This window comes from Bombina bombina, chromosome 3 (genome assembly GCF_027579735.1).
Source record: "Bombina bombina isolate aBomBom1 chromosome 3, aBomBom1.pri, whole genome shotgun sequence".
In the NCBI taxonomy this organism is placed as follows: domain Eukaryota; kingdom Metazoa; phylum Chordata; class Amphibia; order Anura; family Bombinatoridae; genus Bombina; species Bombina bombina.
Window position 1 is genome coordinate 854,970,869 of NC_069501.1, and position 20,910 is coordinate 854,991,778.

Below are 20,910 nucleotides of genomic sequence, written 5' to 3' on the forward strand. Positions count from 1 at the left end.
AGTCTTTTTTTGTAGCCACTTCATCACAAAACTTGGCTGAATTTAGTGGTCGTATTAAAAAAAAATGTTGTACTTTTCACACAAACATTGCACTTTCACTGTTGATATCATCATATGTTTCACTGCTGTAAAACATCCATATTTGTGTTCAGTGATGTCCCACAAGTACAATGATACTCCTGTACAGGTTTTATAGGGTTTCGGTTTTCATATATAGAAATTTGACACATTGATTTTCTGGGCCTATTTCACCCTTGAAGACAGTATGACAGCCTAGCAAAGAAAATTTCTCTAATGATGTCATACCATTTGCAGAAGTAGATAACGCAGGATATTCTAAATGGGGGTATTTTGAGTTGTTTTGTGTAGCTAATTTATCATGACCTTAGAGTTGCTGGGTTTAACGTAAAAAGATGATTAAGAGCCTGTTTAGGCTTGAAACGTTGTAATTTCTACTCAGGGCCCTATATGAAATAAAGGTCTTTTAAAGAAATTGGAGGCTGGAATATTCTTTATACTTGGTTTAACGTAAAAAGGGACAGGACAATGTCCATGAAGTCAGAGTAGTCTGTATAACAAGCCAATAAATTGGGACTAGGAGTAATCGGGAGAAGCTGAAGTCAGGAATACAGAATAATAAAATAAAATATATTAAGAACACACACAGATTCATTTGAATCAATAGTTAAACTCTGTATATTAGATTCTGAAACAGTCTTTAATATATACCCAGGTAAAGATGGGCAGGAAGGACAATAGTACCTTAAGTCCCTCCTAACTCCTTTTTTGTAACAGACTCTGCACTTTTTCTGGGGTTACTTTTTTTGCAGGCTGTGGGGGGGGATCCTAGAAGGAAAGTGCTTGCCCCAATGTCTCTGGACATTATCTGATTCAAATATGGTATATGCTATATGTGTTAAGTATATGGCTATTTTTTTGTACTACACTTTTGTCTTGCGCTGACTAGATATGGTGCATGAACTGATCAGCTAAACATACCCCCCCCCCCCCCCATATATTTGCTGTACTCAGAGATTCACTTTGGTTTTGGGCATAATTTCCCCTGACAGACACTGGCACTGTACTTTGATCATGCGTTGTGACTTTAGTGTCTCTTTAGGTACAGATTAATAACATTTGAATTTATTTTCTCTAGAACCAGCTGATTACGGATCATGGACACAATCCATTAATGAAGAAGGTTTTCGATGTGTACCTTTGCTTTCTTCAAAAGAACCAGTCTGAAGTTGCATTAAAAAATGTCTTCACTGCTTTAAGATCTTTAATATATAAGGTTAGCGCAAACTTTTTTTTTTCCATCATTATAATTTTGTTAATCTATAATCATTATTTTTTTTATTTTTATTTTTTAAATATTTTTTATTGAAGTTAGTATGATCTCTTCACATAAGCCCTCATCCCGTAAAGGCAAGTAGGAATAGCATACAGTATTGTACAGTAACATAACATCACCACATTATTAGATATCAAAAGTTAATACTTACACCAGTGTGGCTTGTATAGAACTTAAAACTAGCTTCCGATTTTGAAATTAAAATATATGGCCCCAATTGAGACCTCATCTCTAAGCAGATCTATATTTCAATATCAAAGTCATGGATACTCTTTATAACTTATACATCAACTTAAGATGATAGAGAGAAAAAAGAAGAGAGAGCATAAAGAAACTGCACTAACATTCACATAATATCAGCAATATAGGAGAAACAAGTATGGTGGCATATGGTCCTATTTTTATCCTACATAATATAGTGCTGTGGGGGTAAAGCACATTCTAATGTGGAAATCTCACCTCACCTTATGAGCTGATTAAGAGACCAGATATTGATAGAGGATGTAACTCAATCTATATAGAGCCATGAGAGAAAAAAAAAAACAACAAAAAAAACAAGTAAAAGAAAACAAAAACTCATTCAAACTAATGTGTGTATGACAAACTAGTAATTTTGGGTAATATAAGGATACTCTAGGATTAAACATATAATAACTAGCTTCTGTAGTGTGAATTAAACAAATATCTCCCATCACTAGCATTCCCTGTTTATACTTAGCAAAATAACCATGTCTGTAAGCAAATCATACATGGCCACATTTACCTCACCTCTAAATAACTGAGCAGTAGGTATATATTCGATGCACGTTTGTATTAACTATACGTCAGCTGGACATTGATAGAACTCTACTCCCCTCTAGTGGAGATAACCTGTCACCTCATCAGCTCACAAGTAAAGGTATTGAATGAGCTGTCTGATGGTATAAAGCGTATCTTAAACTAGACACAACATTGTAAAAAGAAAAAGCTTATTTAGGCTATTGTATATGTTGCTGACTAAGTATTTCATAAAATAGAAAGATACTCCTTATTTGAATATCAAATGACTAGTTGCTAGTGATAGAATTAAACAAATATCTCCTCAACAAACTTTCCCCAAATAAGCTAGCAGAAAAATAATGCCTATAAACATGCGATATCTAGCAATATTAACTACTACACATATATATCTAATCAGTTAGCCATATATTAAATGCACATTGATGGTAACTGTATAACAACCCAAAAGAGGACTCCCATTAACTTCGCTCCAGTCAGGAGCAGTGTTTTGATATAATATGCAGTTCAACTAGCGGAAGTCTATGGGATAGATAAGAAAATAATAAAAAGAAAAAAAAGATAAGGAAATCATCTATCCAACACCCTGCCTGAGGGTAGTGCAGTCTCTGATGATTAAGTTGTGAATGTCAGATTTCAAATGCATCACCTTGCGCAAAGCCCATGGTATATACTTTGCGTATGCAGGAAATATTCCACAGGATATATAGAGCTGTGGGGCTAACTCCCTGCTTAGTTTCTTGAATTGTATTCTCCTCTGGCAAAGTCTGTCTGGATCGTTACATAAAGCACTCCAATCCAATAAAGACGCTTTAAATCCCTTAGATGTAACGTCCACTTCATCCTGATAGCTGATTAACTGTGTAGCTTCTGGCCATACCACGGTCTCTGTGTAGTCCTCTTGCTCTACCTCTAAATAAAACTTATCAAGTTCCCGGGGATCGGCCGCCTCCCCTGGGCCCAAGACCGCAGTATAGTATGGCGCACTTGGATAACATAGGTCAGGGCGTCAAACCTCTGCTTCTGTAAAGTTGGCAGACCTCATAGATAGTTACAAAGTCCCAATATAGAAGTTGTAGCAGGTGAAATCTCCTAAATTTAACGTTAAATAGGAATCTTATTGAGCATATTAGCCAGGAGCTTCATATAGACACACCTGACCACTCCAAGCATAGGCTCCGCCCCCTATAATCATTATTTTGTTATTTTTTTATTTTATTTTTAAATACGAATGTTTACTTTTTCAAGGTTTTTACTTTTTAAATTGACTATTAAATACATTATTCTTTTTAATACATAGCTGATAAAGTTAATATGACAATTGAACAGACAGATTTGATAAATGTGAGAGTTTTATTCAAGAGTTTTCTTCTACTAGATACGACGAGTCCACGGATTCATCCTTACTTGTGGGCTATTATCCTCCTGCTAACAGGAAGTGGCAAAGAGCACCACAGCAGAGCTGTATATATAGCTCATCCCTTCTCTCCACCCCAGTCATTCTCTTTGCCTATACTAGTAATAGGAAGAGGTAAAGTGAAAGAGGTGTTAAAATTATAGTTTTTAGTTTCTTCAATCAAGACTTTTTTATTTTAAATGGTACCGGTGAGTACTATATTTCCTCAGGCAGCATATGGATGAAGATTTCTGCCTGGAGGTTTATGATCTTAGCAGATGTCACTAAAATCCATATGAGTTCCCAAGAATGGCTGAGAAGTACTAGAAAAGCTTCAGTGTGGGGAACGTTTTCATTCTACAAGCATTGAGGTATGTTCAGTCATTTATTTCTGAAGAGACTGTGATATTTCAGAACAGGCTGACATAGTTCCCAAGAGGGAAGGGGTAAGCAGTAAACCTATGTATAAGAAGGGGTTTTACTGGAGACCTGTGTATGAATTGTTATGGGCTAAATGCCGCAAGAAAATTATGGCAGCATGGTTAGACACTGGGGCAGCATAACGTTTTTATTGGCACAAACGGTTTTATAATCACTGGTGTTGGGGGTTCACATGACTTTATTGTACATTTGGGATACTTAAACCCACATGGCTAGTTTCTATACCGCTTCCTTGCATTTTTTTTGGCTGAGAGTACATCACATATGATGGGCGGGGCCTAATTTTCACACCTCAGATGCGCAGTTGATCTTCACAAGAAGGCAGCAAACTTCAGCTTCGATTGGGCCCAAACTGAGAGATAGGCTACCGGAGTCATAGTGAGACTTGTCAGACCCCTGAGGGCAGGTAGGTGCCACAGCAGAGCTGTGGCGAGGTGCAGGGGGTTGTTAAGTTGTTTTTCATAACGTTTTGAGAATAAAGTTTTTTTCTGATAGAGGGTTAATTTGTCCCTTACTTGTGGTGCAATATTAGGCTACAATTTAAGGATATATGCTAAAATTGTAAGCGTTATAGCATTTTAAAGCAGATTTGAAAAGATTGTGCGCTTTTTTACTTCTTAAAGGTGCAGTACCGTTTTTCAAACTTGGTGTTTTTTTCAATAAATAAAGTGTTTTCAAGACTTTTTGTGGTTATTTACTAGCCTGTTCAACATGTCTGACATTGAGGAAAGTCAATGCTCTATGTGTTTAGAAGCCATTGTGGAACCCCCACTTACATTGTGTCCCTCTTGTACTGAAAGGGCCTTACACTGCAAAGAACATTTTTTAGGTGATAAAGGTATGTCTAAGGATGATTCTTAGTCTGAAGAAAATCAGGTTATGCCATCCAATTCTCCCCAAGTGTCACAACCTTTAACGCCCACTCAAGCGATGCCAAGTACTTCTAGTGCGTCTAATTCTTTTACTCTGCAAGATATGGCTGCAGTTATGTCTACTACCCTTACAGAGGTATTGTCTAAACTGTCAGGTTTACAGGGTAAGCGCAGTAGGTCCGGTATTAAGGTAAATACTGAGCCCTCTGATGCTTTATTGGCCATTTCCGATGTACCCTCACAGTGTTCTGATTTGGGGGTCGGGGAATTGCTGTCTGAGGGAGATCTTTTAGATTCAGGAAATGTGTTGCCTCAGACAGATTCGGACGTGATGTCCTTTAAATTTAAGCTTGAACACCTCCGCCTGTTACCCCGGGAGGTTTTAGCGACTCTGGATGACTGTGACCCTATTGTGATACCACCAGAGAAATTGTGTAAGATGGATAAATATCTAGAGTTACCTACTTACACTGATGTTTTTCCAGTCCCTAAAATAATTTCGGACATTGTTACAAAGGAATGGGATAGACCAGGCATTCCGTTCTCTCCCCCTCCTAATTTTAAGAAAATGTTTCCCATATCTGACACCATTTCGGGATTCTTGGCAAACGGTCCCTAAGGTGGAGGGAGCTATTTCTACCCTAGCTAAGCGTACAACTATACCTATTGAGGACAGTTGTGCTTTCAAAGATCCTATGGATAAAAAATTAGAGGGTCTTCTAAAGAAATTGTTTATTCATCAGGGTTTTCTTCTACAACCTATAGCTTGCATTGTTCCAGTTACTACTGCAGCAGCTTTTTGGTTTGAGGCTCTAGAGGAGTCTCTTAAGGTTGAGACCCCATTAGATGATATTTTGGATAGAATTAAGGCTCTCAAGCTGGCTAATTCTTTTATTACCAATGCCGCTTTTCAAATGGCTAAATTAGCGGTGAAAAATGCAGGTTTTGCCATTTTAACGCAAAAAGCGTTATGGCTTAAATCTTGGTCTGCTGATGTGTCATCAAAATCTAAGCTTTTAGCTATTCCTTTTAAAGGTAAGACCCTATTCTGGCCTAAATTGAAGGAAATCATTTCTGACATTACTGGAGGTAAAAGTCATGCCCTGCCTCAGGATAAGACTGTTAAGGTGAGGGCTAAACAAAATAATTTTCGTTCCTTTCGAAACTTTATTAGCTATTCCTTTTAAAGGTAAGACCCTATTCTGGCCTAAATTGAAGGAAATCATTTCTGACATTACTGGAGGTAAAAGTCATGCCCTGCCTCAGGATAAGACTGTTAAGGTGAGGGCTAAACAAAATAATTTTCGTTCCTTTCGAAACTTTAAAGGAGGACCCTCTACTTCCTCTTCCGCCACAAAGCAGGAGGAGAATTTTGCTCAATCCAAGTCAGTCTGGAGACCTAACCAGGCCTGGAATAAAGGTAAACAAGCCAAGAAGCCTGCTGCTGCTACCAAGACAGCATGAAGGGGCAGCCCCCGATCCGGGACCGGATTTAGTAGAAGACAGACTTTCTCTCTTCGTTCAGGCTTGGTCAAGGGATGTTCAGGATCCCTGGGCATTAGAAATTGTGACCCAGGGGTATCAGCTGGAATTCAAGGATTTTCTCCCAAGAGGGAGATTTCATCTTTCACGTTTGTCTGTAGACCAGACAAAAAGAGAGGCGTTCTTACGCTGTGTAAAAGACCTCTATACCATGGGAGTAATTTGTCCAGTTCCAAAACTAGAACAGGGACAGGGGTTTTACTCAAATCTGTTCGTGGTTCCCAAAAAAGAGGGAACTTTCAGACCGATTTTAGATCTCAAATGCCTAAACAAATTTCTCAGAGTCCCATCGTTCAAGATGGAGACTATACGAACAATTTTGCCAATGATCCAGGAGGGTCAATATATGACCACCGTGGACCTGAAGGATGCGTATCTTCACATTCACATTCCTATCCGCAAGGATCATCATCAGTTTCTAAGGTTCACCTTTCTGGACGAACACTATCAGTTTGTGGCCCTTCCTTTCGGGTTGGCCACAGCTCCCAGAATCTTCACAAAGGTGCTAGGGTCCCTTATGGCGGATCTCAGGCCGCGGGGCATAACAGTGACGCCCTATCTGGACGATATTTTGATCTAGGCGTCAACTTATCATCTGACCAAATCTCACACGGACATCGTGTTGGCATTTCTAAAAACTCATGGTTGGAAAGTGAATATAGAAAAGAGTTCACTAGTTCCACTAACAAGAGTTCCATTCTTGGGAACTCTGATAGACTCGGTAGACATGAAAATATCTCTGACGGAGGTCAGAAAGTCAAAGATTCTAAATACTTGCCGAGCACTTCAGTCCATTCCTCGGCCATCAGTGGCTCAGTGTATGGAGGTCATTGGATTAATGGTAGCGGCAATGGACATTGTTCCGTTTGCACGCTTTCATCTCAGACCACTGCAGCTGTGCATGCTCAGACAGTGGAATGGGGATTATGCGAATTTATCTCCTCAGATAAATCTGGATCAAGAGACCAGAGACTCTCTTCTTTGGTGGTTGTCACAGGATCATCTGTCCCAGGGAATGTGCTTCCGCAGGCCAGCATGGTTAATAGTGACGACGGACGCCAGCCTCCTGGGCTGGGGTGCAGTCTGGAATTCCCTGAAGGCTCAGGGTGTTTGGACTCAGGAAGAGTCTCTACTACCAATCAATATTCTGGAACTGAGAGCAATATTTAACGCGCTTCAAGCGTGGCCTCAGTTGGCTTTGGCCAAATTTTATAAGATTCCAGTCGGACAATATCACGACTGTAGCATATATCAATCATCAAGGGGGAACAAGGAGTTCTCTAGCGATGATAGAGGTTTCAAAGATAATCCGATGGGCGGAGGCTCACTCTTGCCATCTATCAGCAATCTATATCCCAGGAGTAGAGAACTGGGAAGCAGATTTTCTAAGTCATCAGACTTTTCATCCGGGGGAGTGGGAGCTCCATCCGGAGGTGTTTGCATCATTGATTCATCAATGGGGCACACCGGATTGGATCTGATGGCATCTCGTCAGAATGCCAAACTTCCTCGTTACGGGTCCAGGTCAAGGGATCCCCAAGCTGTACTGATAGATGCTCTAGCAGTACCTTGGTCGTTCAACCTGGCTTATGTGTTTCCACCATTTCCTCTCCTGCCTCGTGTGATTGCAAGAATCAAACAGGAGAGAGCTTCTGTAATCCTAATAGCGATTGCATGGCCAGGCAGTACTTGGTATGCGAATCTAGTGGACATCCTCTCTGCCACCGTGGAAACTTCGTTGAGACAGGACCTTCTCATTCAAGGTCCGTTCCAACATCCAAATCTAAATTCTCTGCAGCTGACTGCCTGGAGATTGAACACTTGATCTTATCTAAGCAGGAATTCTCTGAGTCGTTGATTTATACTTTGATTCAGGCTCGCAAGCCTGTCACTAGGAAGATTTACCATAAGATATGGTGTAAATATCTTTATTGGTGTGAATCCAAGGGCTACTCATGGAGTAGGGTTAGGATTCCTAGGATTTTGTCCTTTCTCCAAGAAGGATTGGAGAAGGGATTATCAGCTAGTTCCTTGAAGGGACAAATTTCTGCTTTGTCAATTCTACTACATAAGCGTCTGGCGGATGTCCCAGACGTTCAGTCTTTTTGTCAGGCTTTAATCAGAATCAAGCCTGTATTTAAACCTATTGCTCCGCCATGGAGTTTGAATTTAGTTCTTAATGTTCTTCAAGGGGTTCCGTTTGAACCCATGCATTCCATAGATATTAAGCTTTTATCTTGGAAAGTTTTGTTTTTAGTTGCTATCTCTTCTGCTCAAAGAGTTTCTGAGCTTTCTGCGTTACAATGTGATTCGCCTTATCTTATATTCCACTCTGATAAGGTGGTTTTGCGTACTAAACCTGGATTCCTTCCTAAGGTTGTTTCAAATAAGAATATTAATCAGGAAATTGTTGTTCCTTCTTTGTGTCCTAATCCTTCTTCTAAGAAGGAGCGTCTGTTACATAACTTGGACATGGTCCGGGCTTTGAAGTTTTACTTACAAGCGACCAAGGATTTCCATCAAACATCTTCTTTATTCGTGGTTTATTCTGGAAGACGTAGGGGTCAAAAAGCGACGGCTACCTCTCTTTCTTTTTGGCTGAAAAGCATCATCCGCCTGGCATACGAGACTACTGGACAGCAGCCTCCTGAAAAGGTTACGGCTCATTCTACTAGAGCTGTGGCTTCCACATGGGCTTTTAAAAACGATGCTTCTGTTGAACAGATTTTTAAGGCTGCGACTTGGTCCTCCCTTTATACTTTTTCCAAATTTTACAAATTTGATACTTTTGCTTCTTCTGAGGCTATTTTTGGGAGAAAAGGTGTTCAAGCAGTGGTGCCTTCCGTTTAGGTATCTGTCTTGTCCCTCCCGTTCATCCGTATCCTGTTGCTTTGGTATTGTATCCCACAAGTAAGGATGAATCTGTGGACTCGTCGTATCTAGTAGAAGAAAAGGAAATGTATGCTTACCTGATAAATTGATTTCTTCTACGATACGACTAGTCTACGGCCCTCCCTGTCATTTTAGACAGATTATATTTTTGGCTTTTCAAAACTTCAGTCACCTCTGCACCTTTTAGCTTTTCTTTTCTCTTCCTATACCTTCGGTCGAATGACTGGGGGTGGAGAGAAGGGAGGAGCTATATATACAGCTCTGCTGTGGTGCTCTTTGCCACTTCCTGTTAGCAGGAGGATAATATCCCACAAGTAAGGATGAATCCGTGGACTCGTCGTATCGTAGAAGAAATCAATTTATCAGGTAAGCATAAATTTCCTTTTTTGTATAAAATTTTTGCAAACATAAAATGTTTTGGTATGGAAACGTTGGTGCAAGCAACTCCCAGGGTAAGATGTATAGCCTCCTAAGTATTCACCTCGCTGTTTGCCTTAAACAAGAAAGATCCACAAATGGTGTAGAGCGCACAGGTGATGGTAGCTACTAAAAGGAATATACTCGCAGAGAAAGCTGTAAATTAAATCTTCACATTTTTATTGAAGAAATACATCTTCACACTTCTGTTCCATTAAAAACAAAGTTTACTGAAAAATTGTTGATCTATAAAATTACTCAACGCGTTTCAACAGATATCACTGTCTTTTTCTAAAGCATAAAACAGCCTACAAATACTCATAGCTCTGTATTTCTTTCATGTAAGTGGCAAGAGTCCATGAGCTAGTGACGTATGGAGGGGGCATTCCTACCAGGAGGGGCAAAGTTCCCAAACCCCAAAATGCCTATAGATACACCTCCCACCTCACTCATACCTCAGTTTTACAAAGTTTGCCTCCTGTGGAGGTGGTGAAGCAAGATATGCTTGCTTTTCTTCTGAGAAAGGCGCTTCTAAGCATTTTAAAGCCCAATCTATCTCAAAGTACAGTGTTTGTCTGAGGGATGTGAATGGAGTATTGCCTGATGACACCATGTTTTCATCTATGGGAAATCTATTCTAGGGCTCTCTGTAAATCGGTCACAGGGATTCATCTGCTGTCTCCCTTTACAGATCCACATTATACTCCTCTACCATTACCTCTGCTGATATGTATCAGTACAGGTTTGGCTGTCTGCTATATGTGTATGGGTGTCTTCTGGTAAGTATATATATTTTTTTAGACACTCTCAGCTATATTTGGCACTTTATATTATAAAGGTTTTAATGTATATTGCATATATTTGCCATGAGTCAGGTCTGTGTATTTCCCTTTGCAGTCTAACAGTTTCAGCAGGGAAATTGTTTATTGAAAATTTTAGGTTTTTTTTTTCTTACCTGGGGTTCCAGTTAGTTATAACTTGGAGTCTGTTTTTCTAAATTTTCGTGGGCTAATTAGGCTCGCGATGACGCAAAATGCTACTTGACTGTTTTCTTTAATTTTCGCGGGCAAATTTAGGCCTGCGAGGCTGCAAAATGCTATTATTCATTGCGTCATTCTTGATGCGAGAATTTTTTTGGCGTGAAGGTACGTTCGTTGATGCAAGTTCGCCATTTCCGGCATCATAGTTGATGCCAGGTTTCTTGCACAAGGTTGCGTCTGCCATGAAGCGAGTTGCGTCATTTCCGGATGTTGTTAGCGCCCAAAATTTTCATTTTGCATTGCGCTTCATACTTGACACCAAATAATTTAATTATTTAAACCCCACTTTCTATATGCCTCTTGCCTTTCTCTATGCTCAGAGGGCTATGCTGCCATATAAGGAAATTGATAATTTTACTTTATATGTTGTTTTTTCTCTTACATTTGCTAGATGTCTCAATCTGATCCTGTCTCACAAACGACTGTTGGATTCCTGCTGCCTGATAAAAGTTGTACCAAAGATAAGTGTATCTGTTGTAAATTAGTAGAGATTATGTCTCCAGCTGTAGTATGTAACAGTTGTCATGATAAACTTTTACATGCAGAGAATGTATCCATCAGTAATAGTACAATGCCTGTTGTTCCTTCAACATCTAATGTACATGATATCCCTGTGAATATAAAAGATTTTATTGCTGATGTGATTCAGAAGGCTTTGTCTGCTATTCCGCCTTCTAATAAACGTAAAAGGTCTTTTAAAACTTCTCATAAAGTTGATGAAATTTCAAATGACTGACAACATACTGATTTATCCTCCTCTGATGAGGATCTATCTGAATCCGAAGATCCTACCTCAAAGATTGACAGTGACAAATCTACTTATCTCTTTAAGATGGAGTATATTCGTTCTTTGTTAAGAGGTGTTGATTACTTTGGATATTGAGGAAGCTAGTCCTCTTGATATTAAAACTAGTAAATGTTTAAATTCTGCTTATAAACCTCCTGTGGTTACTCCAGAGGTTTTTCCAGTTCCTGGTGCTATTTCTGACTGATATGATTTCAAAGGAATGGAATAGGCCTGGTACTTCTTTTATTCCTTCTGCTAGGTTTAAAAGGTTGTATGCCTTGCCAGCAATTAGATTGGAGTTTTGGGATAAAATCCCCAAAGTTGATGGGGCTATCTCTTTTCTTGCCAAACGTACTACTATCCTTATGGAAGATAGTACTTCCTTTAAAGACCCTTTAGATAGGAAACTTCAATCTTATCAAAGGAAAGCTTATTTATAGTATGGCTATCTTCTCAGGCCTGCCATTTCTATGACTGATGTTGCAGCTGCATCAACTTTTGATAAAAAGTTTAGCGCAACAGGAAACAGATCCTGATTTGTCTAGCATTGTTCGCTTGCTTCAACATGCTAATAATTTTATCTGTGATGCTATTTTTTATATCATCAAGATTGATGTTAAATCTATGTATTTAGCTATGTATTTAGCTATCTTAGCTAGAAGAGCTTTGTGGCTCAAATATTGGAATGCTGACATGGTATCTAAGTCTAGATTACTATCTCTTTCTTTCCAAGGTAACAATTTATTTGGTTCTCAGTTGGATTCAATTATTTTAACTGTTACTGGGGGGAAGGGATAAGGCTTTTTTCGACAGAATAAAGAACAGAAAGCTAATCCTTCCCCCAAAGAATCTGGTTCCAATTGGATACCATCTTCAAGTTGGAATAAATCCAAGCCTTTTAAGAAACCAAAGCCAGCCCCCAAGTCTGCATGAAGGTGCGGCCCTCATTCCAGCTCAGTTGGTGGGGGGCAGATTAACATTTTTCCAAAACATTTGGGCAGATTCTGTCCAAAATAAATGGATTCAGAGCATTGTCTCTCAGTAAGACCTTCTGTGAGAAGTTTTTTTCTCTCACGCGTTCCAGCAAACCCAGTGAAGGCCTTTCTGAAGTGTGTTTCAGATCTAGAGCTTTCAGGGATAAATATTCCAGTTCGTTTCAGGAACAGGGTCTGGGGTTTTATTCAAATCTATTCATTATCCCAAAGAAAGAAAATTAATTCAGGCCAGTTCTGGATCTTAAAATTTTGAACCGTTTTGTGAGAGTGCCAACTTTCAAAAAGGACTATTCTGCCTTTTGTTCAGCAAGGTCATTATATGTCCACAATAGACTTACAGGATGCATATCCTCATATTCCGACCACTATCGGTTTCTGAGATTCTCTTTTCTAGACAAGCATTACCAATTTGTCGGTCTTCCATTTGGCCTAGCGACAGCTCCAAGGATTGTTTCAAAAGTTCTCGGTGCCCTACTCTGAGAGAACAGGGAATTGCGCTGTTTCCTTATTTGGACGATATCTTGGTAGTAGCTCAGTCTTTACATTTTGCCGAATCTCACACATATCAACTAGTGTTGTTTCTTCAAAGACAGGGGTCACCTTTTTAGGTTTCCAGATAGATTCAGTGTCCATGACTCTGTCTCTAACAGACAAGAGACAAATACAATTGGTTTCAGCTTGTCGGAATCTTCAGTCTCAATCGTTTCCTTCAGTGGCTATGTGCATGGAAGTTTAAGGTCTCATGATTGCAGCATTGGACGCAATCCCCTTTGCTCGTTTTCATATGAGACCTCTCCAGCTTTGTATGCTAAAGCAATGGTGCAGGGATTATACAAAGATATCACAATTAATATCCTTAAATCCCAATGTTCAACTTTCTCTGACTTGGTGGTTAGACCACCACCGTATAATTCAAGGGGCCTCTTTTGTTTGTCCAACCTGGACTGTAATCAGTCTTTCAGGTTGGGGAGCTGTCTGGGGAACTCTGACAGCACAAGGGGTTTGTAAATCTCAAGAGGCGAGGTTACTAATCAATATTTTAGAACTCTGTGCTATTTTCAGGGCTCTTCAGGTTTGGCCTCTGTTGAAGAGAGAACCATTTATTTGTTTTCAGACAGACAATGTCACAACTGTGGCATATGTCAATCATCATGACGGGACTCGCAGTCCCTTTGGTATGAAAGAAGTATCTCAGAAACTTTCATGGACAGAATCCAACTCTTGTCAATTTTCTGCGATTCATATCCCAGGTATAGATAATTGGGAAGCGGATTATCTCAGCCATCAGACTTTACATCCGGGGGAGTGGTCTCTCCATCCAGATGTGTTTTTTCATCTTGTACAGATGTGAGGTATTCCAGAAATAGCTCTGATGGCCTCTCGTTTAAACAAGAAGCTTCCCAGATACCTTTTCAGGTCCAAGGATCCTCAGGTGGAGATGGTGGATGCTTTAGCAGTTCCTTGATTTTACCAACCTGCTTCTTCCAAGGGTGATCTCCAAGATCATAATGGAACAATATTATGTGTTTCTGATAGCACCAGCATGGCATCACAGGTTTTGGTAGCGTATCTTGTCCGGATGTCCAGTTGCTTTCTCTTCTGCTAGAAGAGTTTCTGAATTTTCTGCTCTCTTGTGAGTCTCCTTATCTGATTTTCCATCAAGATAAAGCTTTTTTTGTGAACTTTGTTTACATTTTTTGCCTAAAGTTGTGAATTCTAACAACATTAATAGGGAAATTGTTGTTCCTTACTTGTGTCCTAATCCTAAGAATACTCTTGAAAGGTCTTTACGTTCTTTGGATTTGGTAAGAGCTTTGAAATATTATATTGAGGTTACTTAAGAATTTAGAAAGACTTCTAGTCTATTTGTTATTTTTTCTGGTTCCAGGAAAGGTCAGAAAGCCCCTGCCATTTATCTGGCATCTTGGTTGAAACTTTTGATTCACAAAGCTTATTTGGAGGCGGGGCAGTCCACGCCTCAGAGAATTACAGCTCATTCTATTAGATCAGTTGCCACTTCTTGGGCTTTCAAGAAAAAAGCTTCAGTTGATCAAATTTGCAAAGCAGCAACTTGGTCTTCTTTGCATACATTTACTAAATTTTACCATTTTGATGCGTTTACTTCTTCGGAAGCAGCCTTTGGTAGAAAGGTTCTTCAGGCAGCTGTCTCAGTTTGATTCTAGTGCCTTTGATTTGATTTTTTTTTAATTTTTAAGAAAAAAAATCTTTTTTTGGATTCAATTTCTCAGCGGATTTAGCTGTTTTGTTTTTTTTTATCCCTCCCTCTCTAGTGACTCATGGACTTCCACATCTTGGGTATTATATCCCATCCGTCACTAGCTCATGGACTCTTGCCACTTACATGAAAGAAAACATAATTTATGTAAGGACTTACCTGATAAATTAATTTCTTTCATAGTGGCAAGAGTCCATGAGACCCACCCTATTTTTTGTGGTTATGATTTCTTTCATGTAATTAGCAAGAGTCCATGAGCTAGTGACGTATGGGATATACATTCCTACCAGGAGGGGCAAAGTTTCCCAAACCTCAAAATGCCTATAAATACACCCCTCACCACACCCACAATTCAGTTTTACAAACTTTGCCTCCTATGGAGGTGGTGAAGTAAGTTTGTGCTAGATTCTACGTTGATATGCGCTCCGCAGCAAGTTGGAGCCCGGTTTTCCTCTCAGCGTGCAGTGAATGTCAGAGGGATGTGAGGAGAGTATTGCCTATTTGAATGCAGTGATCTCCTTCTACGGGGTCTATTTCATAGGTTCTCTGTTTTCGGTCGTAGAGATTCATCTCTTACCTCCCTTTTCAGATTGACGATATACTCTTATTTATATACCATTACCTCTGCTGATTTTCGTTTCAGTACTGGTTTGGCTTTCTACAAACATGTAGATGAGTGTCCTGGGGTAAGTAAATCTTATTTTCTGTGACACTCTAAGCTATGGTTGGGCACTTTATTTATAAAGTTCTAAATATATGTATTCAAACATTTATTTGCCTTGACTATGAATGTTCAACATTCCTTATTTTCAGACAGTCAGTTTCATATTTGGGATAATGCATTTGAATCAATCATTTTTTCTTACCTTAAAAATTTGACTTTTTTTCCCTGTGGGCTGTTAGGCTCGCGGGGGCTGAAAATGCTTCATTTTATTGCGTCATTCTTGGCGCGGACTTTTTTGGCGCAAACGTGTCGCCGGAAGTTGCGTCATACGTCATACGTGTCGCCGGAAGTTGCGTCATTTTTTGACGTCCTTTTGCGCCAAAAATGTCGGCGTTCCGGATGTGGCGTCATTTTTGGCGCCAAAAAGCATTTAGGCGCCAAACAATGTGGGAGTATTATTTGGCGCCAAAAAATATGGGCGTCGCTTTTGTCTCCACATTATTTCAGTCTCATTTTTTCTTTGCTTCTGGTTACTAGAAGCTTGTTTATTGGCATTTTTTCCCATTCCTGAAACTGTCATTTAAGGAATTTGATCAATTTTGCTTTATATGTTGTTTTTTCTCTTACATATTGCAAGATGTCTCACGTTGCATCTGAGTCAGAAGATACTTCAGGAAAATCGCTGTCTAGTGCTGGAACTACCAAAGCTAAGTGTATCTGCTGTAAACTTTTGGTAGCTATTCCTCCGGCTGTTGTTTGTATTAATTGTCATGACAAACTTGTTAAAGCAGATAATATTTCCTTTAGTAATGTACCATTGCCTGTTGCAGTTCCCTCAACATCTAAGGTGCAGAATGTTCCTGATAACATAAGAGATTTTGTTTCTGAATCCATCAAGAAGGCTATGTCTGTTATTTCTCCTTCTAGTAAACATAAAAAATCTTTTAAAACTTCTCTCTCTACAGATGAATTTTTAAATGAACATCATCATTCTGATTCTGATGACTCTTCTGGTTCAGAGGATTCTGTCTCAGAGATTGATGCTGATAAATCTTCATATTTATTTAAAATGGAATTTATTCGTTCTTTACTTAAAGAAGTACTAATTGCTTTAGAAATAGAGGATTCTGGTCCTCTTGATACTAATTTTAAACGTTTAGATAAGGTATTTAAATCTCCTGTGGTTATTCCAGAAGTTTTTCCTGTTCCTAATGCTATTTCTGAAGTAATTTCCAGAGAATGGGATAAATTGGGTAATTCATTTACTCCTTCTAAACGTTTTAAGCAATTATATCCTGTGCCGTCTGACAGATTAGAATTTTGGGACAAAATCCCTAAAGTCGATGGGGCTATTTCTACCCTTGCTAAACGTACTACTATTCCTACGTCAGATGGTACTTCGTTTAAAGATCCTTTAGATAGGAAAATTGAATCCTTTCTAAGAAAAGCTTATCTGTGTTCAGGTAATCTTCTTAGACCTGCTATATCTTTGGCTGATGTTGCTGCAGCTTCAACTTTTTGGTTGGAGAATTTAGCACAACAAGTAACAGATCATGATTCTCATAATATTATTCTTCTTCTTCAGCATGCTAATAATTTTATCTGTGATGCCATTTTTGATATTATCAGAGTTGATGTCAGGTTTATGTCTCTAGCTATTTTAGCTAGAAGAGCTTTATGGCTTAAAACTTGGAATGCTGATATGGCTTCTAAATCAACTCTACTTTCCATTTCTTTCCAGGGTAACAAATTATTTGGTTTTCAGTTGGATTCCATTATCTCAACTGTTACTGGTGGGAAAGGAACTTTTTTACCACAGGATAAAAAATCTAAGGGTAAAAACAGGGCTAATAATCGTTTTCGTTCCTTTCGTTTCAACAAAGAACAAAAGCCTGATCCTTCATCCTCAGGAGCAGTTTCAGTTTGGAAACCATCTCCAGTCTGGAATAAATCCAAGCCTTCTAGAAAGGCAAAGCCTGCTTCTAAGTCCACATGAAGGTGCGGCCCTCATTCCAGCTAAGCTGGTAGGGGGCAGGTTAAGTTTTTTCAAAGAAATTTGGATCAATTCTGTTCACAATCTTTGGATTCAGAACATTGTTTCAGAAGGGTACAGAATTGGTTTCAAGATGAGACCTCCTGCAAAGAGATTTTTTCTTTCCCGTGTCCCAGTAAATCCAGTGAAAGCTCAAGCATTTCTGAATTGTGTTTCAGATCTAGAGTTGGCTGGAGTAATTATGCCAGTTCCAGTTCTGGAACAGGGGATGGGGTTTTATTCAAATCTCTTCATTGTACCAAAGAAGGAGAATTCCTTCAGACCAGTTCTGGATCTAAAAATATTGAATCGTTATGTAAGGATACCAACGTTCAAAATGGTAACTGTAAGGACTATCTTGCCTTTTGTTCAGCAAGGGCATTTTATGTCCACAATAGATTTACAGGATGCATATTCCGATTCATCCAGATCATTATCAGTTCCTGAGATTCTCTTTTCTGGACAAGCATTACCAGTTTGTGGCTCTGCCGTTTGGCCTAGCTACAGCTCCAAGAATTTTTACAAAGGTTCTCGGTGCCCTTCTGTCTGTAATCAGAGAACAGGGTATTGTGGTATTTCCTTATTTGGACGATATCTTGGTACTTGCTCAGTCTTTACATTTAGCAGAATCTCATACAAATCGACTTGTGTTGTTTCTTCAAGATCATGGTTGGAGGATCAATTCACCAAAAAGTTCATTGATTCCTCAGACAAGGGTAACCTTTCTGGGTTTCCAGATAGATTCAGTGTCCATGACTCTGTCTTTAACAGACAAGAGACGTCTAAAATTGATTTCACCTTGTCGAAACCTTCAGTCACAATCATTCCCTTCGGTAGCCTTATGCATGGAAATTCTAGGTCTTATGACTGCTGCATCGGACGCGATCCCCTTTGCTCGTTTTCACATGCGACCTCTTCAGCTCTGTATGCTGAATCAATGGTGCAAGGATTACACAAAGATATCTCAATTAATATCTTTAAAACCGATTGTACGACACTCTCTAACGTGGTGGACAGATCACCATCGTTTAATTCAGGGGGCTTCTTTTGTGCTTCCGACCTGGACTGTAATTTCAACAGATGCAAGTCTCACAGGTTGGGGAGCTGTGTGGGGATCTCTGACGGCACAAGGAGTTTGGGAATCTCGGGAGGTGAGATTACCGATTAATATTTTGGAACTCCGTGCAATTTTCAGAGCTCTTCAGTCTTGGCCTCTTCTGAAGAGAGAATCGTTCATTTGTTTTCAGACAGACAATGTCACTACTGTGGCATACATCAATCATCAAGGAGGGACTCACAGTCCTCTGGCTATGAAAGAAGTATCTCGAATTCTGGTTTGGGCGGAATCCAGCTCCTGTCTAATCTCTGCGGTTCATATCCCAGGTATAGACAATTGGGAAGCGGATTATCTCAGTCGCCAAACGTTGCATCCGGGCGAATGGTCTCTTCACCCAGAGGTATTTCTTCAGATTGTTCAAATGTGGGAGCTTCCAGAAATAGATCTGATGGCGTCTCATCTAAACAAGAAACTTCCCAGGTATCTGTCCAGATCCCGGGATCCTCAGGCGGAAGCAGTGGATGCATTATCACTTCCTTGGAAGTATCATCCTGCTTATATCTTTCCGCCTCTAGTTCTTCTTCCAAGAGTAATCTCCAAGATTCTGAAGGAATGCTCGTTTGTTCTGCTGGTAGCTCCGGCATGGCCTCACAGGTTTTGGTATGCGGATCTTGTCCGGATGGCCTCTTGCCATCCGTGGACTCTTCCGCTACGACCAGACCTTCTGTCGCAAGGTCCTTTTTTCCATCAGGATCTCAAATCCTTAAATTTAAAGGTATGGAGATTGAACGCTTGATTCTTGGTCAAAGAGGTTTCTCTGACTCTGTGATTAATACTATGTTACAGGCTCGTAAATCTGTATCCAGAGAGATATATTATAGAGTCTGGAAGACTTATATTTCTTGGTGTCTTTCTCATCATTTTTCTTGGCATTCTTTTAGAATTCCGAGAATTTTACAGTTTCTTCAGGATGGTTTAGATAAAGGTTTATCCGCAAGTTCTTTGAAAGGACAAATCTCTGCTCTTTCTGTTCTTTTTCACAGAAAGATTGCTAATCTTCCTGATATTCTTTGTTTTGTACAAGCTTTGGTTCGTATAAAACCTGTCATTAAGTCAATTTCTCCTCCTTGGAGTTTGAATTTGGTTCTGGGGGCTCTTCAAGCTCCTCCGTTTGAACCTATGCATTCATTGGACATTAAATTACTTTCTTGGAAAGTTTTGTTCCTTTTGGCAATCTCTTCTGCCAGAAGAGTTTCTGAATTATCTGCTCTTTCTTGTGAGTCTCCTTTTCTGATTTTTCATCAGGATAAGGCAGTGTTGCGAACTTCTTTTGAATTTTTACCTAAAGTTGTGAATTCTAACAACATTAGTAGGGAAATTGTGGTTCCTTCATTATGTCCTAATCCTAAGAATTCTAAGGAGAAATCATTGCATTCTTTGGATGTTGTTAGAGCTTTGAAATATTATGTTGAAGCTACTAAGTCTTTCCGAAAGACTTCTAGTTTATTTGTTATCTTTTCTGGTTCTAGAAAAGGCCAGAAAGCTTCTGCCATTTCTTTGGCATCTTGGTTGAAATCTTTAATTCATCTTGCCTATGTTGAGTCGGGTAAATCTCCGCCTCAAAGGATTACAGCTCATTCTACTAGGTCAGTTTCTACTTCCTGGGCGTTTAGGAATGAAGCTTCGATTGATCAGATTTGCAAAGCAGCAACTTGGTCCTCTTTGCATACTTTTACTAAATTCTACCATTTTGATGTATTTTCTTCTTCTGAAGCAGTTTTTGGTAGAAAAGTACTTCAGGCAGCAGTTTCAGTTTGAATCTTCTGCTTATGTTTTTCATTAAACTTTATTTTGGGTGTGGATTATTTTCAGCAGGAATTGGCTGTCTTTATTTTATCCCTCCCTCTCTAGTGACTCTTGTGTGGAAAGATCCACATCTTGGGTAATCATTATCCCATACGTCACTAGCTCATGGACTCTTGCTAATTACATGAAAGAAAACATAATTTATGTAAGAACTTACCTGATAAATTCATTTCTTTCATATTAGCAAGAGTCCATGAGGCCCGCCCTTTTTTTGGGGTGGTTATGATTTTTGTATAAAGCACAATTATTCCAATTCCTTATTTTATATGCTTTCGCACTTTTTTATCACCCCACTTCTTGGCTATTCGTTAAACTGAATTGTGGGTGTGGTGAGGGGTGTATTTATAGGCATTTTGAGGTTTGGGAAACTTTGCCCCTCCTGGTAGGAATGTATATCCCATACGTCACTAGCTCATGGACTCTTGCTAATATGAAAGAAATGAATTTATCAGGTAAGTTCTTACATAAATTATGTTTTTTTGTATAAAGCACATTATTTTTCCAGTTCCTCTTTTTGTATGCTTTTTATTTTTTTTACACCG

At 39.3% G+C, this 20,910-nt stretch overlaps 1 protein-coding gene across 3 annotated transcripts in view; it reads left to right on the forward strand.

Moving 5' to 3' along the window:
* The window catches only part of DOCK9 (dedicator of cytokinesis 9), a 736,189-nt gene that overhangs the window by 608,894 nt on the left and 106,385 nt on the right, over positions 1-20,910 (forward strand). For all 3 annotated transcript variants that reach the window (XM_053707819.1, XM_053707821.1, XM_053707820.1), the window contains exon 40: positions 1,157-1,294. In XM_053707819.1, coding sequence (XP_053563794.1) covers positions 1,157-1,294 — 138 coding nt within the window. The remainder of the gene's footprint in view (positions 1-1,156; positions 1,295-20,910) is intronic.